The sequence below is a fragment of the Hyaena hyaena genome, unplaced genomic scaffold (assembly GCF_003009895.1).
Source record: "Hyaena hyaena isolate Hyena2069 unplaced genomic scaffold, ASM300989v1 scaffold_603, whole genome shotgun sequence".
NCBI lineage: Eukaryota > Metazoa > Chordata > Mammalia > Carnivora > Hyaenidae > Hyaena > Hyaena hyaena.
The window spans coordinates 779,733-805,941 of NW_024081235.1; the positions used below are offsets into that span (position 1 = coordinate 779,733).

At 55.9% G+C, this 26,209-nt stretch overlaps 1 protein-coding gene across 1 annotated transcript; it reads left to right on the plus strand.

The window, feature by feature from the left end:
* Positions 1–563: 563 nt before the first annotated feature.
* RNASET2 (ribonuclease T2) lies at positions 564–17,182 on the plus strand. The gene is made up of 10 exons (XM_039257167.1): positions 564–690; positions 839–980; positions 2,788–2,848; positions 4,414–4,469; positions 5,814–5,871; positions 8,642–8,709; positions 12,270–12,383; positions 14,254–14,299; positions 15,644–15,718; positions 16,737–17,182. Exons 2-10 carry the CDS (start codon positions 892–894, stop codon positions 16,932–16,934), a joined length of 765 nt encoding a protein of 254 aa, XP_039113098.1. The 5' UTR covers positions 564–690; positions 839–891; the 3' UTR covers positions 16,935–17,182.
* The last annotated feature ends 9,027 nt before the right edge of the window (positions 17,183–26,209 follow it).

Sequence of the window (26,209 nt, forward strand, 5' to 3'; positions counted from 1 at the left end):
GAGCTTCCACCTGCGGGCACCGCGCGTAGCCGGCTCCCGGGGGCGGCTTCCACCCCTGACGCTACACTGCCGCCGTCCGCCGCGCGCCGAGGGGGCGGGTGCGGAGGGAGAAGCACGCGCGCGGAGTAACCACACCCGTACTTTATCCAAACAGCCTGTGCACGGTGGGCTTTGAAGTCGACTACACGGCGCGGGACGGGAGGGGACAGAGGTCTGGAACCGCAGCCAGGCTGAAGGGGAAGCCCCCCCGGCAAGGAGGCCGGGCGGGGGAAGAGCGAGCGGCCGAGACTGGGGACCTGTGTGTCCCCAGGAGCGTGTCCCGGCGGCGAGGCGCCAGGGGGCGTGTCTGCCGAGCCGGGGGCGTGTCTGCCGGGCTGGAGGCGTGTCCACCGCCGGGGGCGCCAGGGGGCGTGTCTGCCGAGCCGGGGGCGTGTCTGCCGGGCTGGGGGCGTGTCCACCGCCGGGGGCGCCAGGGGGCGTGTCTGCCGTGCCGGGGCGTGTCCGGACGGCGGGGGCGTCAGGGGGCGTGTCGCGGGGCCGGGGGCGTGTCCGTCCATGGGGGCGTGTCCAGGGTCAGCAGCCCAGAGGCGGAAAGGCGCCGCTCCCGCAGCTGGGTGGCACCGATTGCCAAGTGGGGCGGGGGTCGCGGTGCAGCCCTGGCAGGGACGCGTGCGCGGCTCGGGAACACAGGTGGGGTCGGCGGGCTGGGGGCCCACTCGGGACGGCGGGCTCGGGGACCGAGGCCTACGCCGGACGGCGGGCTGGAGGCCCGCTGGGGACGGCGGCCGCGGCCGCCAGCCAGTCAGAGGCGGGCTTCAGGAACTCTGCCCCTTTTCAGGGAGACGCAGGGCCTGCGGCGGACGCTGTGTGTGTCCCCCGGATTCGGGCAGGATGAAGCCCGCGGCCCCTCGCCGCCTGCTCCTGTGCGCCGTGTGCCTGGCGCTGTGCTGCGTGGGCGGCGCGCGCGAGTCCTGGACCAGGTGAGCCCCTGGGTGGCCGGGGTGCGCGGCCCGCGCGGGCAGGTGCGGGCAGCAGGGGCACGTCGGGGCTCTGGCCCGCTCTGAGATTGTTGACGCGCACATTTAACTTCGGTTCCAGAAATATCTGGGAAATGGTGGCGGTTCCTCTTTTTGGGTTTCTTAACGCTGGCTCTTCATCCGTCTCCCTTCCCTTCCAACTTTCTTCTTCTTCTTCTTCTTTTTAATGTTTTGTTGTTGTTGTTGTTGTTGTTTTGAGAGCGAGACAGTGTGAGCAGGGGAGGGGCAGAGAGAGAGGGAGACACAGAATCCGAAGCAGCCCCAGGCTCCGAGCTGTCAGCACAGAGCCCGACGCGGAGCTGGAACTCACAAACAGCAGCGGGATCATGACCTGAACCAAATGCTTAACTGACTGAGCCACCCAGGCGCCCCCCTTCCTCCTTTTCCAGCCAGGGGTCCACAGGCCGCCTTCCAGAGGATTCTCCTACTTTGGTAGAGGAAACCAAATTTTGAGTACCAGATTTCAATATTCTATTTATTTTGGGTAATGATCTCGTTAATAAAGGCTTCCATACTTATAGAGTAAGTTTGGGAACAGGTGGGTTTTACTTTTTAATTAAGTGCCATTGTTGAAAGCCGATTTTCTGAAAAAGAGCTGTGTTAATTAATTGATTAGTTTTTGCCATCACTGGAGAGATCGTGGGGCGCACTGGTTAGTACCAACCACCAGTTCACGTCCAGATGTGAGATGTCAGACACTCACCCGACTGAGTCACCCTGGCGCCCCTGAATCGTTCCTTCCAAATTCCATTTATCCTGACTCCAGTGTGTGAGCGCCCTTCCCAGGCTGCTGCTGACATTTTCCCTCTGCAGAGCATTTTTGCCAGCTGCCCTGTCTGCCCTGACCTCTTGGCACACAGGCCTCGCACACGCAGGTGGTGTTCCGAGTGTGGCTACGCGTCCCGTACCTGGAGGTCTGGGCTTCAGGGCGTGCGGGTCACACGGTGCACAGCCATGCCCCAGACTGTCTGCAGGAGCATCGTGGGGTCAAACAGCTGCACCTTCTCATGTGGGGAGGGGGGTGTAGTGTACTAGGCAGCCCCGGTGCTGGCTCAGGTCATGTTCTTTTGCCAAGTGCACTACAGAAAACTTCAGCTTTGGGGCCTTTAACAGGATTCACACTGGTGGCTGATGGTTCTGTTTCTCCACTTGTGAGCAGCCTTAGGAGGAAGGCCGTACCCTACTCCCTCTGGGCCGTCCCTGGCTTCCTGGTCTAAAATTCCAGCTCCCCTCATGGCTGCTGACATGCCTGTTCTCTTCCTTACTTAGATTCTGGGTTTTTTTTTTTACGTTTGTTTATTTCGAGAGACAAACAGTGCTCACATGAGCAGGGGAGGGGCAGAGACCGAGGGAGAGAGAATCCCAAGGAGGGTCTACACTGTCAGCACGGACCCAGACAGGGCCTCGAACTCAGGAAATGTGAGATCATGACCTGAGCAAGATCATGACCAAGAGTTGGGCGCTCAACTGGCTGAGCCCTCCGGGCACCCCTAAATTCTTTATCACCATGAGCATGGGGCACCATGGGTGTTTCTCGGCTCCCGTGGTCAAGGTCTCCCTCACTGGCACGCGTGCTCCAAGAGTGTGGGGACTTGGTCCCTGCCCACAACAACGCCCCTGCCCCAAAGGGGTGCCTGGCCTGTCACAGGCACTCAGTGTGTTGAGTGAATGGTGCCTGAATGGATAGATGAATGGATTTTTCTTTAACTTTAAAACAGTTCTTGAAAAGCACGTTCCTTGTCTTTAACAGGGGCAACCACGAGTGGAAAAAGCTAATTATGGTTCACCACTGGCCTGTAACAGTGTGCAAGGTGAGTTCTCCGTCCTCAGCCGCCCCGTTCCTCCGTGCAGCCCCGGGCAGTCGTTTGCACCCACGTTTTCCTCGTGAGATCACGTGTCACTCCTAGCAATCTGTCGCCTACTCTACGGGGCTCGCTCTCTCTGGATTTAGTTTCCTGAGCTTCACACCTCGCCGTGTCTTTCTGGCTGTGGTGCTGTTCACGAGCTCCAGGTAGAGGAGAGTTGGACGGGAGAGCATGGGCTTGGAGAGCTCTGAGCTCTGCTGGAGGCCTGGCTCCGCCCCGGGTTCCGGTGGGAGGGGCCGCGTGGTGACAGCTCCTTTCTTAAGGGACAGGGCAAGCTTTGCCTTCCGGGCTGGGAGCAGGTCTTTGGTGGGTGTGTTCCTGAGCCCTGACTGTGAATATATAAGGAAGTGCATTCCTTCCTTGAGGCTTTAGAATGAGAGTGAAAAAAAAATCAACTGCTAGAGAAATGTCATTGTTAAGGAATTAATTTCGGTTCCGGGTGGCCACCGCCAGGGGTCCTGTTACTCTGGTCGAGGTATCTTCCTGGGCAGCGGGGCTGCCTCTGGGCGCCTTCCCCGCGTGAGTGACATGGGCATTACAGGTGCGGTGACAGGGGCTTCTTTCTCCACGGTCGTCCTCGGTGCTCTGCCAGGCCCCTGGGCACGTGCTGGGCACTGACCAGTACTTGCTGACGATGAACAAAAGCTGTCCCTGGGCCCCAGTGCCCCCTTTAGAGGCTCGTCTGGGGGCAGAAGAGCCACCCGCCAGCCCTGGCTCCTGGCTTTGCTCTCTACCAGCTGGGCCCCTGGGGGCTGAAACTGGGGTGTCGGGAAAGGTGAGGTTTACGCCCCCGCTCTGATCCTGCACTGGGTCATCTGCCCTTCTGCCCTCGCGGTGCGTGGCGGGTACCTTTCATGCCTCCACACGCTGGCCTCCTAGACCAGAGCCTCCCTAATTTCTGGGACAGAAGCTCAGATGACCTGGGAGGAAAGGCTTGAAACCTGTTCCTCACTGGACAGCCACACCCTCTCTTCATTGGCTTTTTCCCTGCCCCCGTCGGGCACGAGTCCCGTCTCCTCTGGTCTCATAGCCGGTGTATTTCTTGATCATTGGCTGTTTTGGAAAAACTCCACTTAAGCTAAACCACACGGAGGTCCGTGAAGAGTATGCGACTGGGGTTTTATCTCTGTGAACTTAATCTTTGTTTACAGGGTATTGCCATCCTCAAATGGGTATTTTTTGTTATATGATAAGAAAATTATGGGCAAATAAGAGTGTTTCCATCAGATTGACTTAATTTGAGAACACATTTTTAAAAAGAAGCAAAACTTCTTTAAAAGAAGTAAAACTCAGTTTTTAATTCTGTCACATAATGGTTTGAAGGTTGGGCCCCTCCTTCCAGATGGGACATGCGCCCCCTGGAGGGCTGTGCTGGAATCTTCTGGTGTGGGTGGGCTCTGCGCTCTAGCTGGTGATGTATTATGTCAAAGAAGGGGAAGCTGGTAGGTGTATCTAGGTAAACAATGAAGCGGAGATTATTTCCTCTGCTTTCTCGTGTCTTCTCTGTGCAGGAAGTTGAAAAGGACTGCCGAGACCCTCCTGACTACTGGACCATACACGGACTATGGCAAGCCCTTACTGTGATTCAGATTTAAACAGGAAGGGGCGCTTGGGGGCCTCTGTCGATTAAATATCTGACTTCGGCTCAGGTCATGATCTCATGGCTCGTGACATCGAGCCCAGCATCAGGCTCTGTGCTGACAGCTCAGAGCCTGGAGCTGCTTCAGATTCTGTGTCTCCTTCTCTCTCTGGCCCGCCCCTGCTCACCCTCTGTCTCTCTCTCAAAAATAAATAAACATTAACAAAATTTTTAAAAGAATTTAACAGGGAAGAGAAGCTAGCCAACTTGCAAGTATCTTGGGGACTGATCTAGATAGTTATACTCGTGAGTTTTGTTAGTTTATTTGATAGACCAAATCCTTATTTATAGACTCTTCAGTCTTTCAGCAATAACCCTGATATTGTTGCTGTTCAGTTCTGTCTTGATAGAACAGTAATGATCTGGCTTAAATATGCATTTAGGGATTCTGGGCCCGTTTTGGGGATGACTAAAAGTAATTTTCTCATTTTGTTCTCCTTTGGGGGCAATAAGTAGATAATGTAAAAATAAATACACGAGTATCACGCGTGTTTATTACATGTATCTACATTGGGCACCTGTCAGGATACCTAAATTCATTTTTCTGGTTTTGCCTGCATTTTGTTTAGTTTATTCTTTCCTCATTTGTGCGTTTAACTGTGTGCGTTAAGTCTGCCCGGTCAAAGGGATGTCTCATGCTGGCCTTTGCTGACACGTGCCCATTCCTCAGGAATGGGGTTTTGTAGGAAGCAAATTAAACTGGCCCCTCCTTCGCCCTAGACTTACCAGGGACCCTGACACTCATCCCCGGGACTTTGGCCTTCTTGGGTCTTGCTGATGTTCCTGCCGCTGTGTTTGTGGCCAGGACCGTGCACAACGCTGCCCTTGTTTCTGTGGGGGCTGCACGGATTTCGGGTTGCTGGGCCAGCCTGTTGACCCTGGAGACACACCAGGGGTCGGACAGTAGATTTGGTGGCCTTCGGAACTGGCTCAGCTGAAGACAGGGGGTTGACATGTCCAGAATTAGGCAGATGAGGGGAAGTAGGAGGGTACCGTGCTTGGTGGTGTGGAGTGTAGACAGCAGAGGGCAGTTAGAATCCAGCCTGACTCCGGAGCTCCCCCTACCCGGTTGTTTAATTTGGTTCCTGGACATTGTCTGAAAGGCGGTCAGCTGTGACTGCTTGTACCTGCGTGTCCTTGTTGAGTGACCCACGCAGTGTGACAGCTTCCCTTCCTTTACTCTCTGCAGACCTTAATGGAAGTGTTTGCTCCTGCCTTTTGGAACTCATCTCGACTGAGACTAATTTCTGTTGTTTTAATTTTAACTTCCAGGCCTGACAAAGCAGAGGAGTGCAACAGATCCTGGCACTTTAATTTCCAAGAGATTAAGGTACAGACTTGTAATCGTGTCGCTGCTGTAGAGTACTGGACTCTATCACCCCTCTTCTCCATAAGCGTAGCTTCAAGGTCCTGGTTTAAAATGAGGAATCACGAGCCTCATCCACCAGGATTGAACCCTCGGCACTTTTCTCGTATTTACTGATACCCGAGCGATCCCACGAGTTAAATACGAACTACCTTGCCTCCTCTGCCCTGGGCCCAAACCACTCCAAGTGAATTGTGCGATGTGAAGGCAGACGTGAGCGGAGACGGCCCTGGCTGTCCCCTGCCTGCCCACAGTAGGCCCCGGTCCCCCGTGACTCCTGGCCGGATTGCTGTGGTTAGCATTTCCGCACAGCTGTGACTCGGGGGACAGACGCACGCATGGCACCACACCTGTGCTTTCTGCTGTGGGCGGGGAGGAAGGGATGGGTCTTTCCAGCACGATGACCACTGTCACAGGATAGCCCAGGGAGTGGCATTGGCAAGCCCTGATAGCAGAGGGTCTCTTCGAGATGCTTCTCCATTGTGTGCGGACCCACAGGGGTGTTCACCTTTCCTCGGGGGATGTGAGCAGCCCCTGCTGTGTAATCAGTCATCCGTCAGGGTAACTGGTGCCTGGGTTTACGGGTCACTGGGGCCTCCCTGGAAACATGGGGTAGCATCAGGATTTGCTAGAACTAGGGTCCTTCCTGTGAATATATGGCCTCCCAAAGGGCAAGGCAGCTAGTTCTAAGCTGACTGCTTTAGTCTAGAAGGTCTCCTTTTCTCCTCCTTCCTTCCTGTGAGGACCTTCAGGGGCCTGAGCCTGGAGGCCGGAGAGTCTGAGCACCGTCTGTGAGAGTTACTAGTGCACCCCAAAGCCTGGCCACCTCTCGTTCCTCAGATGTCCTTCCCCTTCCCGGACTCAGTCAGCTCGCCTGATGCCGTGGGCTTGTTCCTGACTAGCGCCCCGTGACCTGCGCGCGGAGTTACAGGCTCACTGGTGCTGCGATGGCACTCGGTGCCCAGAGCATTGAGGCCGCGGAGGGACCGAGCCCCCTGTGTCTTTTCTAGTAACTGCCCCGGCTGCCGGCTGGGTGGCGGGCGCGGGGGACCAGGCAGGGGTGAGGAGCTGAGTGGGCAGAGGCTGCGGGAGGGGAGCCTGAAGTGGAATGAACAGGGCTCGGGGACTGGCTGGGGGGCGGTGTCGGGCAGGACTCTGGACATGAGCTTGGGGTGGGGGGTGTCCGTCTCCTTCCCGGTGCGGCCCGGCAGGGGACTGCCCTTCGGCCCTGTATGGTGAGCGGCAGCTTTGGGCGTGTTGCGGGTGAGGTGCCCCGGAACGTCCTCTGTGCCCGCGGAGAGTGTGGGCTGGGGGTGACCTTCCGCTGGGACCGTGCGCAGCTGGGGGGTCCATGGAGGGGCGCTGACAGGTTTACCAAAGGAAGGCTGGACATGCCCTTTGGATTGAGCGGGGAGGCGCTCAGGTGGGGGCCGGGGTACCTGCTCTGTCCACACGGCCCAGGTTAGCGGTGGTCCCAAAGGGAAGCGGGCCGCTTCCCAACCCCCCACCGGCACCGGCAGGTGCCGAAGCTGGAGTGTGTGGGGGGCACAGAGACGGTGGGGCAGGCAGCCGGCTGATTGGGGCAGGGGAGCAGAGGGGGCCGGGCGGTCGGTGACTGGTGGGCGGGGCGGGGGCGGGGCGGCAGCACAAGCGAGAGAGAAGCCGTCCAGAGCTTGTCCATAGCCTTCACCTGAGTTCTGGCCTAGTGGGTTTGTAGAATTGGGACGTGACCCTGAGCACCGTTCAGTGCGGGGGGCGGGGGAGGGGGTTAAGGACACAGACGTCCACCCACATGTAACCTGTAATTCCTGTTGTCTCAGTTAACTAGTAGATGCTACTCTTTAGGGAAGTTTCAGAAGCTGAAGCAGAAGAATTAGGTGGAAAGACCAGAGTCCCCGCGACATGCAGACTGTTTCCTGTTGTTAACGCCTTGCTCAGTGCGGGACCCTAGTAACAGCATTGATCCTGGTCACTCAGTCTTTAACATATGTATATATACTTTTTAATGTTTTATTTATTTCTGAGAGAGAGAGAGAGAGAGAGAGAGAGAGGGAGACAGAATCTGAAACAGGCTCCAGGCTCTGAGCTGTCAGCACAGAGCCCGACGCGGGGCTCGAACCCACGAACCGCAAGATCATGACCTGAGCCAAAGTTGGACGCTTACCGACTGAGCCCCCAGGCGCCGCTCCTCGTCACCCAGTCTTACAGTCCCGTCGGGTGCACTCAGTGTTAGGTAGTTTTGGGGGTTCTGACAGATGTGACGTGTGTCCACTGCTGTACCCTTAGTTTCATTGCCCCCAAATCCCTTGTTCTCCACGCACCCCGCCCTCCCCCAGCCCCTGACCCCACTGACCCTCCACCGTCTCGAGCGTGGTCTCTTCCGGTGTGGCACGTTTGGAATCATTCGGCCGCTTCAGATCGGCTCGCTGCACTCAGTCGTGGCCTGGACGGCTGCTCCACGTCTCCTCACGGCCGCCGGCTCGCTCCTCCCGGGAGCTGCCCTCACCTGCGAGCGCTTGTGTTCTCAGGCGCACTTCCGTGATGAGACAGGTTTCGTTTTTATGTGTTTCTGAAGACACTTCCTGCGGAGTAAGGGCAGAATCCTTTCACTCATGAGTGTTCTTGATTAACAGAGGTCATTTTTTCTAATGTTTTAGTTTATCAATTTGCCCGGTAGGTTTTGAGCTCTCAGGTCCTATGCAGACTTCTTTTTTCTTTTTTTTCTTACACACAGGACCTTCTGCCAGAAATGAAGATGTACTGGCCTGATGTCCTCCATCCGCAAAATCGCAGCCATTTCTGGTAAGCCAGTGAGTCCACACTCGGGAGCATGGAGTGGGGCCGGGGAGCCCCGAGCAGGGCTGGGGAGCATCAAGCGAGCCTCAGCAGCATCGAGCAGGGCAGGGGAGCACTCAGTGAGCCTCAGCAGCATCGAGCAGGGCAGGGGAGCACTGACCGAGGACCTCAGGACATCAAACGGGGCTGGGGAATACCGAGTGGGGATCTCAGTGAGCACCGAGCAGGGGCCGGTGAGCACCAAGTGGGGCCTCGGGAGCATTGAGCGGGGTCGGGGAGCACTGATTGGAGTCTTGGGAGCATTGAGCGGGGCTGGGGAGCACTGAGCTGGGGCTCAGGAGCACCGAGCGGGACCAGGGAACATCGGGCGGGGCCGGAGGGTGCGGGAACAGACCTGGGGCTCCCCTTCTGAGGCGCAGAAGTTTGAACAACTTTTATTCAGTATGTTCTTTTCAGGGCCCTTTTCCAATGACTAAAAAATGAGAGCAAGTGAAATTTACTTTTTAGGCTGCTTCTTAATGCGTATTTCATTCGTCACTTTGTTTCAGAATCTTTCTCCCCTGAGGTTTCACTAAACCCAGATAGATACTGCGTGTCTGAGAGGCAGTCACTGCAGCCCCCTCTTAGATTGCGCTGCTGTGCAGAGACTCATGCTCACGCAGATCGTGGCCTCACGCTCTGGCTCAGGGAGGAGACAGTGAAGTCCCTGCTCCCACGGCTCAGTCCGTGGTCCGCTCCAGGGCCCTCTGCGAGGGGGTGAGCCACGGAGAAAAATGCCGTGTTTAATTCAACACAGCTTCTTAAATCATTGCTTTTGAAGAAGGTAAAAGTAACAGTCCTTCTGTTTACATGTGTTAAGCAAAAGGAATTATTGTGTCTGCCTTGCTTCCATCTGGCAACTCATAATTCACATTACAGTTCAGATTTTTGTCCAAAATGATTAATTCCGTTTGGAAATATTGTGTAGAATATTCAGAAAGGCATTCAGTTTAGACAAGGTTTCTGCAACCATGTGGAGTGGCAGTGATGCCTGTACCCCCCCGGCTCCCCCCCATGCCCCGTGCCGTCCTCTCCCCCGTATCTCCGCTCCCCCACCCCAGCTCCCTGGCGCCCAGGCTCAGAGCTCACTCCCGCGTGTGTGGCAGGGACGCGGCTTTAGGCCCCATGCACCCGGGTCTGTAGGTTGAAATCGTCTCTTCAGTGGAGAAGAGAACCATTCGGAGTTGGGGACGTGAAGGGTCCAGGTCTCCAGGCGCGTTCTGCACTGTCTAGTTCTAGAAACGGTTTCACAGTGGATAATGGCCAAGTTGAAAAGGGAAAAACAGTGGAAAGACGTGCCCAGCGCCTCACATTGTGCTTACAAACGACAGATCTGTGCTAAGTGTGCAAAATAGTCTTCCCACTTGTCACAGTGCTTGGTGACAGAATCGGGTGACTTAAAAGTAAATCGACAGGTACACATAAAGGAGCCTCCCTGACTGGGGCCCTTGAGGATTTAATCCAAATAATGCTGGCAGAGCGCACATGTAATTTTGAGCTTTGATGAAAGCAAAATGATGCTTTTTCAGGTTGGGTAGTTAAAGGCACATCTAAAATTTTTTGTTCCAAGCACAAAGGTAAACATCACGCGCTAACAGTGTTTATGCTCCCAGAGCTCCCCACGGTGACAGCGCGGGGACCGCCTCCCGAGCGTGGCATCCGGGTCCCCACTGCACTGTGGCCCCCGTTGCTTTGCCGCGTGGATTTCTAGGGTGTCGGCCTCAGCGTCCTTGTGGGACTTGAGGCAGAGGAGGGCTGCTGGCGGAACACTGTCCTCTTCAGCCCAGATGGGCTCAGGTGTGCAGAGTGGAGGGTGTTGGCGTTACTTCACGTTTGAGATAATCCTCTAAGATTAAATCTGTGAATAAAATTGGACCTGTGAAAAATACCACGTACAGAACGCTCTGCAAAGTGGGATTTTTGTTTGTTTCTTGACGCTTGTGTGACAATGAGGGTTGGGTCATAGTTTGGCGACAGCCTCCCTGTGGGTGGTGTCCCTGGGCCGAGGTGGGCCCGGCAGCCCCCGGGTCCACTCACACCCGCGCCGAAAGGGCCACGCGGTGGTCACCTTGCAGTGCTAACTGACGATTCCGTGTGAAACGAACGAGGCCCAGTTCCGTGGGCTTACGTGTTGGGACCGTGTTAACAGTACTCTCGCACATTTGGATCCTTAGCCTCTGTTAAGCTGCAGGTAAAAATAATAATTGACATTCGTTGAGTACTTCTTACGAGCCAGGAGCCTTTTGGCTAGTGTGATAGCGCTCTGCACGCGCCCCTCATCGTCTGCCAGCGCCCTCCGGAACGGGCTCCAGAAAGAGGTGTTCTGCTTCTGTCCAGGCGGGGAGAACCTCCTTTCTAGTGGATAGAATATAGGCATTTACTGGATGACTCATTCTGGAAACTGCTCTAGACGAAGAAAGTTGTTCACACATTTTTATCATTTCCCGTAGGCTGGAGAGACCCGTGGCTGGTAGCCTGGCGGTCACTCAGCCGGCACCGCGGGGGTAGGGGGGGAGGGCCACGAGCCAGTGCACATTCGGATTGTAGTGTGTAAGACAGCACGCGACCCCGTATGAATGCCAGGTGAAAGTATTTACTAAAATAATTACAAGTTAATCAGTGATGAGGTGGAGGGAAGCCGACGCCGTTTGCTCTTCCCCTTGCTGTGGGTGGCCAACACCTGGACACAGAGTTCAGCGTGTCCTTCAGGCGTGGACCCTGGGCTTCCTGGCTGACGGGCCTCAGCAGGGTACCCAGCTACGCCCCCTGAGCCTCAGTTTCCCCATTTCTAAGCCAGTAGTGGTTTCGCCTTGCAGAGTTGTGAGCACAGGGGAGGACGGAGGAAGCATCTCCTCCTTAATCTGCAGTCAAGTGTGAGGAGTTGTTGGCAATAAGAACGTTTCTCTGGAATACATGGTGCTCGTTAGCAGCACCTGCTTAGTGGGCTGCCGCGTGGGGTCCCCGAGGGTGGGCAGGGCACTGCCGCGTGGGGTCCCCGAGGGCGGGCGAGGGCATGGTCTGATGGGGGAGGCCGGGGTGGAGGTGGGCCTGAGGCCTTGCTCGGGAATCAGTGCTGTGGCCTCTTCTGGGCCACTTGCTGGGAAATGACTGTTGGGTGAGACCCCCGGGCGAGGCCACGGAGCAGTAGCTTGCGGCCGAGCCCCGGTGCCGTGTGAGGCGTGTGTGCTGGGACCGGGGCGCTTGCTTCTCCTCAGCTTTGACTTGCTGTGAATCGCAGAAGAGAATCGTCCGCGATGCGCAGCGGAGAAGCCGGAGCGCTCCGTAGACACTGTAGCGTGTCCCCCAGGGCCCCGCATCTGCTGGGGCCTCCTGTCCCCTGGGGCCCCGTGTCCTCTGGGGCCCCCGTCCACTTGCAGGGCAATCCGGAATGCTGCCTGTCGCCTAGAAGGAATTTTCTCTTTCTTTGTGAAAGAAACAACATGCGCCGCAAGTCCATCCTAGGCACGAACGTTTTCCTGCGAGTTTGTTGCACGCCTGGTAACTTGGGTGTCGTACAAAACCCACAGGGCGCACGAGTGGGAGAAGCACGGCACGTGCGCGGCGCAGGTGGACGCCCTCAGCTCTCAGAAGAAATACTTCGGGGGAGGCCTGGATCTGTACCAGGAGCTGGCGCTGAACAGGTAGGGGGTCCTCTGGGGCCAGTCCCTGGGCGGCCCCGCCCTCCAGCCAGACGGCCCCCAGCGGATGGCGCAGAGCTGCGTCTGTGGGCTGGGGAACCGGCCCGTGGAACGGTGTGAGGAACGGCAATGTCGCCTGCCGAGCCTTCCCAGATCAGCCTCGCAGACCGAGGGTGCTCTGGGCCCTGACGTTGTCGGCCGCGGAATTGGCCTGAGGAAACCAGACCAACCAGGGCGCGCATCTGTCAGCCGTGATCTCAGGCAGAAGTTTATTGTGTTAACACACACTTGTTGCCGAGCCTGCACGGCACCGAGTGTTTGGGCCCTTGCTGTGGTGCCGTGGAGCAGGCCAGGGGAGCCCTCCCAGTGACCCCGACCCGGACCCTGCACTGCCTGCCCCGTTCCTGAGCTCTGGAGCCCAGGGGAGCATGGCCCATGGCCACCAATGTCCCTGCTGGGGTGGGGGCCCCCTGCCCACCAGTGCCCGGCCCTGAGAGAGAGAGCTGGCTGTCCACCGTCCGGACAATTCTGGGGACCGAGTGTGTGAGGAGCCCCTCCTCCTCCTCCTCCTCCTCCTCTGAGCAGTCATAATAAACTGTGGCCTCATTTTCAAAACCACGACAGGAAATGCTACCATTTGCTTTACACGAATGAGCCAGAATCCTGGGTACTCGTGTTGAATACCCATGTGTAAGCTCTGGTGAGACGATGAGCGAGCCCCTGTCGGTTCCCTAGACACTTGCTCTCGTTCTCGGCGTGCAGCGGCACAGCCTGACGATGTGTCTGCTTTGTTTTAATTTTGTTTTTATGTTTGTTTATTTTGAGAGATTGAGACAGGGGAGGGGCAGAGAGAGGGAGAGAGAGAATCCCAAGGGGGCTCTGAGCTGTCAGCACAGAGCCCAACATGGGGCTCAAACCCACAAACCGTGAGATCATGACCTGAGCTGAAGTCAGACGCTCAATGGACTGAGCCACCCAGGCGACCCAGATCTTGTATTGTTCAACCCAATATATTTAAAGTAGTATTATTGTAACTTAAATATTTAAAATTTTGCGAAGTTGTATACTTCTCGAGGCTTTGAAGCCTCTTTACTGTGCCAGACAAGGTGAGGGCACGTTTATTTCCCGGGCTCAGAGGACCCTCGCCCACCACCCCGTCCTGCCTGTTTTAGCAGAGATCCAGACACTTAGTGGCGAGCTCTTTACAAAAACTGCCTTGTCAATGCAGTACATGGCATTGTCAGAAATCATGGCGGAGCAGGCGTGCTCTAGTCGGTCTGGTTTTCCCCGAGTCGACTCACCTGGCTGTGTCAGTACCCAGAGATGCACCCCGGGTCTCCGCATCTGTTCTGTGTGATCGAAGCCTGGATGATCCAGGGGGACATGACGGGGGCTCCAGTGCTGTTTGGGGATTCTTAATCTGAGAATTGTTGATACTGTGCTCCATAATTAGTGAGTTAGACATATGGTATTTCAGCAGGATGGCTGGTCAAAACCACGTGCTTTAGGAAATGATTCGAGTCCGTGGGTGTTTGAATGTATGTAGATTTCACCAAGTGTGGTTTTCTAGGATAAGCCTGGAATCCCAAATCAGTTGCTAACTATCTTTTTAAAAGGTGTGGCCGGTAGGTGGTCAGGTGTGTGCCAATGCCCATGCGTCCCACCCTCTGGGTCCGGTGGGTGAGGGGCAGTCGGGATGCTGAGGACAGTTTATTGGCTGCCCTTGGTCACAGCTTCATTGTCCAGAGGGTAGGCAGTAAGTACTTTCTGTTCAGACTGTCTTAATTTTTATTATGAAATAGGATGTTTGAAAAGAACAAGAAAGGAAAACATACCTTGCGATGCCACTAACTTTTTTACATTTAAATTTTAGCATGCTCCAAAAATTGGGAATAAAGCCATCTATCAATTACTACCAGGTGAGTGTCACTTTCAGCTTCTGAACCCAGTGCTGGGACATGCAGCAGTGGCCCAGGGTCACTGCAGCCTGTGAGCAACACTTGGCTTTTAAAGTGACCCAGACAAGCCCCCTCCTACTTCATTTTTGTGTTCCCAACAGATTTTATTTAAATTTTGTTTCCCTGTGCATGTTGAGTCTACGTAGACTGAAAACAACTTAAACCGATGCTTTTGAAGCATAGACTTAGGGTCCCCTCATGAGGAGGGCATTCGGGGTTCGCACAGGGCAGGTGGGGTATGTGTTTGAAAAGCACATTCAGATTTATAGTATTTGTTTGAGGAAGAAACCCAAGATTTGTTTCTGTTTTCATGATAAAACTGTAGTCATGTAACCATGAGCAGACCTTACTGTCTGGTAAGCTCATATGGAAGACAAGTGTCCACTCCGGACAACCTAATTTTATAAACTGGCTCCGCGGCTCATGGCCACATCCGTTCCTTCACTGTCACCCGTGGTCCCCCACACTGCACAGGTGTCGGACAGAGAGAGTCAGAGTGACCCTCAGAGCCTGAGATACTTACTCTGGTCCTTCATAGCAGAAGTTTGCTGACTCCTGCTTTAGAGGACCTATCAGCTTCTCTATTTAACCTTTTTCAGTCTCTGGGGATTAAAAAAAGACTTAAAGTGACTGATTATAGCAGTTCCTCGTCTCCAGTCTCAGGGCTGCAGACCGGACCTCCCGCAGGTCTCCTGACTGTGAAATGAATCAGCACTTTTGTTGTGCTCTGTGGTTTCCGGGTGGATGCAGCCAGCTCCCAGCTGACCTGTTCCCCTTCCAGAGAGGGTGGGGGTGGGAGGGAGCAGTGACCATGTGGAGTGTCAGCGGCCCCGTGCGAGAGAGTGTTCGCAGGGCCCCGTCGGTCTCCCGGGCTCATATGTGCCCAGAATGTGCCCCTCGGTGAACTGATTTCAATTATCTAATAACACCGAGGACACGGATGTTTGAGCCCCTGGTCTGTGCTGCAGACACTTTGTTAGGTCTCGGAGGCAGCAGGCTGTGAGCCCAGACAGAAGTCACCGGGCGGCGGAGGTTGGTCTGACGGCTCTCAGGAGAGTCTCTGCTTTTGCACTCGGCACCAGACTCTGGGTGTGCACAGAAGGGCCGGGCAGGGGAAGATGGAGACCGGGCGGGGCATCTGTGGGTCCCACTGGGGTCTGTGGGCGGAGCCCAAGCGGGCGACAGCCTCTCCCCAGCGCCTGGGAGCCTTGTCTGTGAGCCCCGCTGTCCCCCAGCCTCATGAGGCGGAGCCGTGAGACCGCCTCTTTCCAGGTGTCATTTCTAATGCACTTTATTTCATTTCAGGTGTCAGACATTAAAGACGCCCTTGCCAGCGTGTACGGAGTCATCCCTAAAGTCCAGTGTCTTCCGCCAAAATCGGTCAGATATGCTACATTTCGTTGCCCCTTCTGTCTTTATCAAGGACATGAGTTCAAGTCTTTTGACATCTTTATGGTCACCGTGGAGTTCCCAGGGACAGAGCCGTGTGTGTGTGTGTGTGTGTGTGTGTGAGTGTGAGAAGGGGCTGTGCATGGGTGTGTGTGCATACAGGTGTGCTCTGTGTATGTTTTCAAATCTCGGATGGGACACATGCACTTGGGTGTTTAGAGCAGCATTAGCTACAACGGGCAAGTTTTGGAAGCAGCGCAAGTGTCCCCTGACGGACGGGTGATGGAGAAGGTGTGCAGTATACACGACAGGTATTACTCAGCCCCAAGACAGAACAACACCGTGCCGTGTGCAGCGTGCAGGTGGAGCTAGAGAGCGTCATGCTGGGTGAAGCAGGTCTGGCAGAGACAGACGAGTATCGTACGATTTCAGGTGAAATATGGGACTTAAAACAAGCGAGCGAAGGAAAGAGAGAGGCAAGCGAAGAAACAGACTCTCCGCTACAGAAAGCACACGAGTGGTCACGTCACCTGAGGGACGGTGGGCGGGGGAGGGGGTTGGGAGGGACTTGCTGTGATGCGCGCAGGGGTGCGGCGCTGTCGAGTCCCCGTGCCGCACCCCGGAAATCGCCGTGACGCTGCGTGTTGACTGGCTGCAGCGATGTTTCTGTGTAAACGGGTTGCTCGTCGATGCCCTGCTAGAGCGGGCTGGGTTTTCTCGAGGCTTCATCCCAAGGAGAACACGTGTGTTCCGGAAGGCTTGCTGGGCCAGGAGCATGGGGCTGCCAGGCTGGCACAGGTTTGGGGGGGGAACTGGGGGGCCGGCCCCGCGCCCACTGCCCGTCACGCTGGGTCCCCCAACCCAGTTGGCATTGGAAAGAGGGGCTTACCCCTGGCGCCTGGAGCCCTGGGTCTGCGGTCACCCCTTGGCTCTTCAGGGTCTAAGACTTGACCGTAGAGACAACCATCTGAGAGCAGATTCTAGGACGTCTTTCATCTTGTGTTTCCAGGGTGAGGAGGTGCAGACGATCGGCCAGATAGAGCTGTGTTTCACCAAGGAGCTGAAGCCGCAGAACTGCACGGAGCCCGGGGAGCCCGTGGAGCCTGCGTCCCAACGGCCTGGGGCAGGGGCGGCCGGGGGCCCGGGGCTGGAGGTCTGTGAGGACGGCCCCGTCTTCTACCCCCCACCCGACGGGACGGCTCACTGACCCCCGCTCCGGAAACACTGTCTAAACGCAGGAGAAATTCACAAACCGCCTTGTCAACAAGCAGCCCCGACGTGAAACTGTTCTCAACTGGAAGCCGCCCGTCTGTCTTCCCGTCTTGGCGTCCGGGAGCAGATCCCGCGGGCCCGTAAGCTGGGTGCGTTGTGGGGACCCTGAAGGGAAGGAAGTGCCTCAGGCCTTGGCCGCTGCTGGGCGGCTGGAATAATAAAGGATACAGATTTTCCTTGTTTCTCCTTTGCTGCGTGCCTTGGCATCTTGGACGAGCGGGCACCCCTGGCGTTTGGGCACCTGCCAGGGGCTCAGGGGACCTCTGCCCGCCCGTGCGGGGCCGTGACAGGCCTGTCCTCAGGCCGGGATCAGGCTGACCCCGGGCCGGCCGTCTCCGCCTCCTGCCTCAGGGTGGACGTGTCTCTTCCTTGCAGCCATAGTGGACAGGACACGTTCAGCCAGGTCCCCCCAGATCCCCCCTCGGTGGCCTTGCATGGGTGTGTCCCCTGGGGGCCTGGTGCTGGTGGGCAAGATGCTCTGACCTGTGCTCCCGCCTGTAGACTGAATCCAGTTCAAACCCTGCTTCGGTTCATTCCTGCGAGGAGGCAGCCCAGCCGCAGAAGGGCCGGGGCCGCTGGTGAGTCAGTCCTCACAAGTCCTGCGACGCGGGGCGTCCGCAAGGGCAGGGCCCTTCCATGGGGTGCAGGACCGCGTGGCTTCACTCGTGGTCGGACGGGGCCGCAAGCGCTGCCCACAGACTCGCCACCTGGTGCACTGGTCACCCGAGCCCACGGAATGCTCTGTGAAATGGGCTGCCCGTGCTTTGTGAGCCCTCCATGTCATTCCTCCTCGCTCGGCCCTTTTTACGTGTGTGTGGCCGCGTGGGTTAAAAAACAACCCATCTAGTGTCCTGGTTCTTTTATTTATCAAGCCCTCAAAATAGAATCAGTCTGTGCTGGGCATGGTGTAAAGCACTGCAGAGCGTCAGTTCACTTAGTCCTCGGCACACCCGTGTGTTAGAGCCTCAGGTATAACGGGTCACTGGACTGAACGGCCGTCCGAGGTGACGCTGTTCAGACAGCCGACGCTTCCTCCCACGCTTTCTGGTTACTGTCGGTTGACAGGTGCGTGCGATCGATTCCAACAGCAACCCGGTTTTTAAAAAGGTGCCGAGTTTCTCATCAGAGCCAGCCTGGATTTTATTTCCTCGCGGGGTGAGCCTTGAAGGCTCTGTGCGCGTCCCAGAGCCGCCGTACAAGGCGCCGCAAACTGGGGGACTTGAAACAACAGAAACGTTCTCTCGTGGTTCTGGAGGCTGACGGCGGAGCCCAGGCTGTGGGCAGCGCCGCGCTTGCTCGAACGCTGGAGGGCGAGTCCTCCTCTGTCTCTTGTGGCTCCCGCCCGCCCTCGGCGAGTGGACACACCATTCCAGCGCCTGCCTCCGTGTCCGCGTGGCCCTCCCTGTGTGTGCCTGTCCCGCGTCAGGCCCCCCCTCCTCTCTTAGAAGGACACCAGTCATCTTGGACCAGGGCCACCCCGGCAACCTCGTTTCAACTTGATTACATCTGCAAAGACCTTATTTCCAAATGAGGTCATATAGAAACTTCTTCGGAAACTTCCTTTGTCGCTACCCCCTCCAGATGTATGTTGACACTCATACTCTAAGCTCATGGCCCCCAATACATGTCTGAAGGGTCTCATGACGGAGTTCTTACTAAATAGTGATAAATGACCTTTTCCTAACAATAGCGAGCCCCCTTGGGTCCTGGAAATCTTGTTTCCAAAATTACTTGGAAGCTTGTGCCATCTGCAGCCCCTCCCAACTTGAACATATGTAATTGGTCACCACGTGACCCCAGTGCAGCCTTTCTGCCCCCGGGTCCTGTCCCCGTGCCATAAGAAAACCACCTTTTGGCACCAAAGATGCCTCAAAAATGATTTCTTAGCCATTCACTCCAAACCCCAACGTTTCCACAGCAACCTTGGCATGAAGATTATTTTGAGTTAAGAAGGCAATTGGGGGGGCGCCTGGGTGGCTTAGTCGGTTAAGCATCCGACTTTCGCTTAGGTCATGATCTCGCGGTTCGTGAGTTCAAGCCCCGCGTCGGGCTCTGTGCTGACTGCCAGCTCGGGGCCTGGAGCCTGTTTCAGAGTCTGTGACTCCCTCTCTCTGACCCTCCCCTGCTCACGCTGTCTCTCTCTCTCTCTCCTGGAAATAAATAAATAAAAATATTAAAAAAAAAAAAAAAAAAAGAAGGCAATCGGGGTGCCTGGGTGGCCCAGTCAGTTAATTGTCCACTTCAGCTCAGATCATGATCTCGGAGTTTGAGATCGAGCCCCGCGTCGGGCTCTGTGCTGACAGCTCAGATCCTGGAGCTGCTTCTGGATTCTGCATCTCCCTCTCTCTCTCTGCCCCTCCCCCTGCTTAAAGATAAACAAACATTTTTTTAAAACTTTAAAAAAGTCTGTCAAAACCCAGAAGATTCAGGGAAAGCTCTTTCCATCTCCCTCGACGTGGAAGAAAGAATGGAGAAGAGGCTCTGCTCCAGGAGAGAGCGCCCAGTAAGTACCAGGTACAGCGCGGACTAGGGGTGTAGATGGGGAGCAGGAACCTAGCACAGCCGGTTTGGTCAAAGCCCTCTGCGTCCCATTGTTTCTGAGTGGCCACAAACATTTACTCTTCTATGTCTCCTGTGAATCGTGTTTCTTTCCTGGAAGACCCAGACTTCTGCCCGACATTTCCACCTCACTTTGCCTGTCCCTGGGACTCTTTGTCTTGCGGATTCCTCGTACGTACACCATTAAGTTTGATTTTCTCCCGTTAATCTGTCTCACGTCAATTTGATTCTTAGCTCAGTTAGAAGGACCTTTGAAGGGGACAGGAATTCTTGCTGTCGAACAGCTGACAGATCCATAAATAAACTTCTGGAAGACAGAGAAGGGCACAGACAGCCAGACCCTGGAAACAGATTTAGCGAGGACGTGAGATTTGAGACGGGCCAAGAAGGTTCATCCTCTGGAAACGCAGTGACTCAAAAAGCAACAGGTGGAGGGGGACAGAGACTGACCAGGCAAAGGGAGACGGTGCTGGTGGAGTTTTGGGGTGATGAGGGGTCCCGAGCTGACAGCCACGAAAGAATTCTTGAGACGTCTTTGGTGCAAAAAGGGAGTTTTATTGAAGCTTGGGGACAGCACCGTGGGCAGCACCGTGGGCAGCACCCATGGGCAGCACCGTGGGCAGGAAGAGCTGCCGGGACCAGAGGAGAGACGGGTATACGCTATGGAGCTGGGGGAGGTCAAGTCCAGGGAAGCTTCCAGTGAGGTTTTCATGTGCTGAAGGAGACTCCCGGGCGCCGAGGGCCTGGCTGTGGTCGAGCTGAGGCTGTTTCTCCCTCCAGCAAAGCATCGCCGTGAAGACAGGAGGGAGCCCCCGGACACGTGCTAGTCTCTGCCCGCCCCCAGCGTTTGTCAGCGGGCCGTGGGCTCGAAGGAAATTTCATTTTACCGGTGATTTCCTTCTACCTTTGTTCCCACATCACTGTGGAGGAGAGGGAGTGTCCGGGCTCCAGGAAACTGAGTCTATGGGTTTCTAGGGATTAGACTACTGATACGATTGCCTTTTTCTTGTAATTTAATTTGTGAACTGATGGAGACTCCCATCCTGCGTGACTGTGATCTGTATTCAGGTAGCCAGCTGTTTTCTGTCCTTCCCTTTGTGCTTGGGCAGCCCAGGGTGCCCAGGGAGTGTCACACGTCCCATGGTTGGGGGGGGTATCTGTGCTAGCTTGTACTTGGCCCTCAGCCTGCCTTAAGCTTTTCATCAGTGTGGCAGCAGGTGCTGCAGACTCAGAAATCGGGCTCCTGAAGCATCCAGGTGTAAGGACACAGGTCTAAACGTCTAAACCAAACTGACTCCATGGCAGGCTTTAAGTTTCCCCTCTAAACTAGAAGGCCTGAGTTTCAGCTTCCCGGAAATGATCAGGTAGTTTACACATTGCCCAAGGCAGGAGAAACCACCCTTGCAACACCCAATCAGGGAAGGCCAGCGACCACCCTCCACATTACAAAGGGAGAGGCCTGGAGATAGAAACTATAGATAGGACCCTGTTACCTAATGTTAAAGTTAACCCATTAGTCACGAACAAGACCCTAAGCTCGCTCTGTGATTGGCAGAATTTAAAGGTACTCTAAACGTTGTAACTGGATCCCGCCAAAAGTAACGAACACTCTAGACAATGTGTATGGTCAAACCTGCTGTCTATGATGTTGTATAATTATGATTGGATCACTGTTCCCATGTCACAACTTCTGTAACTCCCCCGTCACAAACCCCATAAAAACCCTACTCTGCCTTTGCTCGGGGCTCTCAGCACGGATCCACTGCGTTGGTAAAGTCTGTGAGCCCAAGCTCGAGCCCGTAATAAAGCCCTTTGCCTTTGCACGCGTGACTCAGTCTCCCCGGTGGTCTCTGGTCAGTGAGGACACTGCGATCTGGGTATAACAGGAGCTGCAGAGGAGGGGCACTTGGGAAGGTGTGACAATAAGCATGAGGCTGAGGCCTTGTTTCCTAAGACAGAGACGCTCGATGGTAAGTGACTGCTCTGCTCCGTCATCAAGTGGCCGTATCAGGAGTTCGATCAAAAGCAGTCGCATTATTCTGTCTTTTCTGTAATGGAGAGAGGGGCAGCGCACTACTGTGAGTGTGTGGGGGGGACTCAGGCTCAGCCCCCCAGGACAGACGCAGGGCTGGGCGGTCCTCGGCCCTCCCCCCGGCTTTCCCGATGGCTTGCTGGCCCCCAATGTCTCTGCTTCTCTCCTGCTCGGACCATTGAGTCTCGTGTCTCGGAAAAGGCAGAGGGTGAAACAGAAACGGATTTTATCTCTGTCTAGACTGGCCAGTGTCCCAAATCACCTTGGTCGCCTCCGGCAACGTCCTTACTAGATGAAGACTAGATAAATGACCCCAGAGAGTCATTGAAAAGATTGCTGTTGTTTCTTTGAGTCATTTTGCAAATACATGGCTCAAGGCTAGGGTCTCAACTTCATTATTTCCTGCCTGGCCAGTGAATTTAAGCAAACTTTGAATTGCATTTATTTTATAGCCTCAGGGAATGGAGGAGACCAGTGGTCTAACAATGTGGAGAAGCCATTATCTTTCCATTATCTTTTCAAATAGGGCGTGTTCAGGATGCTGTAGGTCTGGGCTGTGCCTGCGATTGGAGCCGCCCTGTGGCTGCACAGGGTGAACTGCAGACAAGGCTTCGCTCAGCGGAGCTGTAGCAGGTGTACCTGTAGCGGGGGGGGGGGGGGGGGGGGGGGGGGGGGGGGGGGGGGGGGGGGGGGGGACGTGTTTGATAACTGGATCGATGCCAGTGAGTACGGGCCTCCTGCGGCGGCTGAGGAGCCGGGGGACAGAGCAGACGGCCGCCCTTCGAGGGCTCAGTCCTGTCCAGGGGACACCAGGGAGCCTGTGTGCGCACTGCTCACTGTGACGAGGGAGCCTGGAGCAGGCTGATGGCAGAGTGTGGGCTAACAGCACCCCTCCCCCACCAGGTGGGACACGTGTCATATTCCACACACTCCCAGCTCCCCCAAAACCAGGAAAGGACAAAATGCAAATAGTTAAACTGATAAGAGTCTCCACCAGTCGACCAGCCCGGAGTCCAGGAATCTCTCCTGTCACTGTTAACGCTTTGCTTGAGGGAAAAACAACCTTCACTTGACAATAGCCAGGCCTCCAGGACCTGGCAAGTGAAAGTCTCTTAGTAAACTCCCTCTTGACTTTCTCCCCACTCCATAAAACGTCACCCCCACTCTTACAGCGCAGCTCTTCCTGCCCACGGGCCCTGTCCCCGTGCTTTAATAAAACCACCTTTTTGCACCAAAGACGTCTTCAAGAATTCTTTCTTGGCCATTGGGTCCCGACCCCACGCACCCCCCATCACTGCAGACCCTGGGCTGTGGGGCCAAGTGCGACCCCCCCAAGGAGTCAGCGCCCAGCAAGTGGGGAGGAGCAGTGGGGGTGCAGGGGCAAACCAGGAGGGCAGGGACAGGGGTCTCCCTCACAGCCAAGGGTGCCCCCCCACCCCAGAGCTGAGGGCTGAAGGCCGGGAGACTCCTTGCCTGGAGCACCACGGAAGGAGAGCCCTTGAATAGACTCAGAGGAAGAGCAGTGAGGTCCAGGAGCGACCTTGGGGCACCCCACCCCCAGTGCGGGGTTAGAGGCCCGGCCCTGGTGCTCGGGTGCTCCCCCCTGCACCCTGCATCGTCTGTGAGGGATTGTGGTCCCGGTCTGCTTCCTGGGGAAGTCTGCGCCCCCCCTCCGTGAATGTCCCCCTCCCCTCTGCCTCCAGGAAACCCCACCTTAACTCCGAACTTTCTTGTCCTCCGTTCTACTGCTCTCAGTCAGTATAATCCTCTGAATTATACTCATTTTCTCCTTTACCTTCGGGACTTAGTTTGGAGCCTCCTGGTTCCTCATGTGGACAGACCCCCACCAGCTCCAAGCCAATCTTCTTTTTTTTTTTTAAATTTTTTAAAATGTTTATTTTTGAGAGACAGAGAGACAGAGCATGAGCAGGGAGGGGCAGAGAGAGAGGGAGACGCAGAATCTGAAGCAGCTCCAGGCTCCGAGCTGTCAGCACAGAGCCCGACGCGGGGCGCGAACCCACGAACTGAGAGATCACGACCTGAGCCGAAGTCGGACGCTTAACCGATTGAGCCCCGCCAGGCGCCCCAAGCCAATCTTTTCTCAGTGCACCTCAGTATCATGTTCCCCTGACTCTCCATCACAGCCGGGGCCTCTCTGCCATGGGGTCGGGCCTGCAGGCCTCAGTGTGGGGACCGGGGACTCCCAGGTCCTCCGCCACAGCGCCACAGCCGCGCCAGCACTTGGCAGGGCTCCGGAGGGGTCTGGCCAACATGTACCCGTGTCCTGAACTGTCCCTGCTTTGTGTGCCTGCAATGGCGATGTTGCGGAAATCTGGTCTGGATCACTGGCGGGAGAACCAAGCGGCACTCGGAGATCTTGGAAGGGAGGAGGTTCTTTTACACCGCGGGGCTCAGAGATCACCCTCCAGAGGTCCGAGCCCAGAGCATCAGCGAGGGAGTAACTTATAGCCTGTTACCTCCGCATTCCTCATTCATGCCTGCGACAAGCAGGGTGGGAAGGAGAGCCCCGAAGCGGGAGCCTTTGATCAGGGACAGGTATTTCCTTGTCAGTCCTGCAGCCATCTTATAACAGATTTTTCCCTGTCTGTGACTTTCACAGCAGCTCCACTGTGACCCTCAGAATCTTCTGCAGACCTCCTGGACAGCACTCTGCCCCTGCGTCTGGGGGCTCTGGGGTCTTGCCTCTGCGAGAGCTCTTGTGTTGAGGGTAGGCAAGGGCTACACCCCACCTGGCGTTAGACCAGGGGCTTCTTCGTTCAGCCCACAAACATTTCAACGCTCGTGTGAGCCAGTAGGGCTTCCAGCACTGGGACCCCGCTGTGAACAGACAGACAGAGCCCTTCCTCTTGGGGCCGACATCCCAGTGGAAACAGGAACAGACGGAGTGAGGAAAGTGGTTGTTTATTAATGGTGATGAGTTTCTGGGGGAGGGACGGGCTATGTTTTAAAGAACCTGGTCTGGGAAGGCGCTGGAAGAAAGCAGCTGTCAGGGCTGCCTGGGTGGCTCAGTCGGTTAAGCATCTGACTCTTGATTTCAGCTCAGGTCGCGATCTGATGGTTCATGAAATCGAGCCTCACGGGGGCGCCTGGGTGGCTTAGTCGGTTGAGCGTCCGACTTTCGCTTAGGTCATGATCTCACGGTTCGTGGGTTCGAGCCCAGCGTCGGGCTCTGTGCTGACTGCCAGCTCAGAGCCTGGAGCCTGTTTCAGAATATGAAACACACTCTCTCTCAGACCCTCCCCTGCTCACGCTGTCTCTCTCTCTCCTAGAAATAAATAAAATATTAAAAAAAAAAAAAGAAATTGAGCCTCATGTCGGGCTCCGTGCTGATGGTGTGGAGCCTGCTTGGATTCTCTCCCTCTCTCTCTGCTCCTTCCCCGCTCGCTCTCACAGTAAATAAATAAACATAAAGTAAAAGGTATTTTTTAAAAATGAAGTGAATTAGTTGGCTCCAGTAATTGAAAACTGTCTTCAGGTGTAGTTTGATCCAGGGGCACAGAGCAATTACGGCGCAGTTGGCTGGGCTCCGGCCTCCACCTGGCGGTTTCCCCTCAGCTCCGTCTCCGCGTGAACCACGGGAGCGCCTGTGCGGGACCTCCTCCAGTCCCTTAGGGGTGGGCAGGTTCCAGGTCATCTCCTTTGAGAGCAAAGCAACTTCCCCCTAAAGTGAGTCTCCCTAAACTCCTCATTCTCTCTCGCTTCTTCTGTGCGGGACACGGAAGCACGAGCAGTCTCCAGAACAGGTGCCTCTCCGAGCGCAGGGTTGTAGAAAAGGTGGCGTTTTAGGTTTTATGCGCAAGTATGATAATCAGTACCTCAAGTCACAGCCGGGTACTTCACACATCAGTTCCTATCACGTTCTGAGAACAATCCCGTGCGGCACAAGCCTCAACCCCTTGACCAAGAGCAGGGCCATAACTTGCCGGGGGACAGTGATGGCCACCGGATTAAGAAAGGCACTTGAACTTTTGAAAACACCAGCTGAGCGCGCCCCTAAGGCAGAGCAGGCTTCTGTTGTGAAAGGTGTAAATAAACGGTGCCCAATAGCGCCTGCGACTTGCTGTGGCCCCCCCCCCCCCACACCTCGGGCTCTGGGCTTCATGCGAACTACCGGCACTGCGGATGTCGCCAACGTGGTTCCTGTTCCTGCTCAGACGCGGGCTCTCTGGGGACCCGCTGCCGGCCGGGAAGCCACGGTCTCTTACATTAGGGCGAAGTGATGTGTGCAACGCCTTTTTCTCGTTGTTCTTGCAGAGAAAACGGCAGGCGGGCGGTGACTCAGGCCTTGTCAGGTCGGCTCAGCGCCTCCCAAGCCCCGGCGTGGCCTTGCGGCCACCGGGTCCCCACCAGTAGGGATGGGCTGGACGGCACCTGCCAGCCGCCGGAAGCTTGGGAAGGGCTCACTGACCTCCGCGACCTGGGGACGCGGCCCCGAGGCGACGGGAGCCTCCTGGAAGCAAACCTGCGTCCTGCTCGCCTCACGTCACACTTCCGGTTTCCTTAACGCTGACTTATGCCAGGTGCGGTCTGTTAGGTGCGGAGGAGCCCACGCCCAGCGAGCGGACTTGAACTTGAGGTGTGTGTGGAGTTCAGCCCCG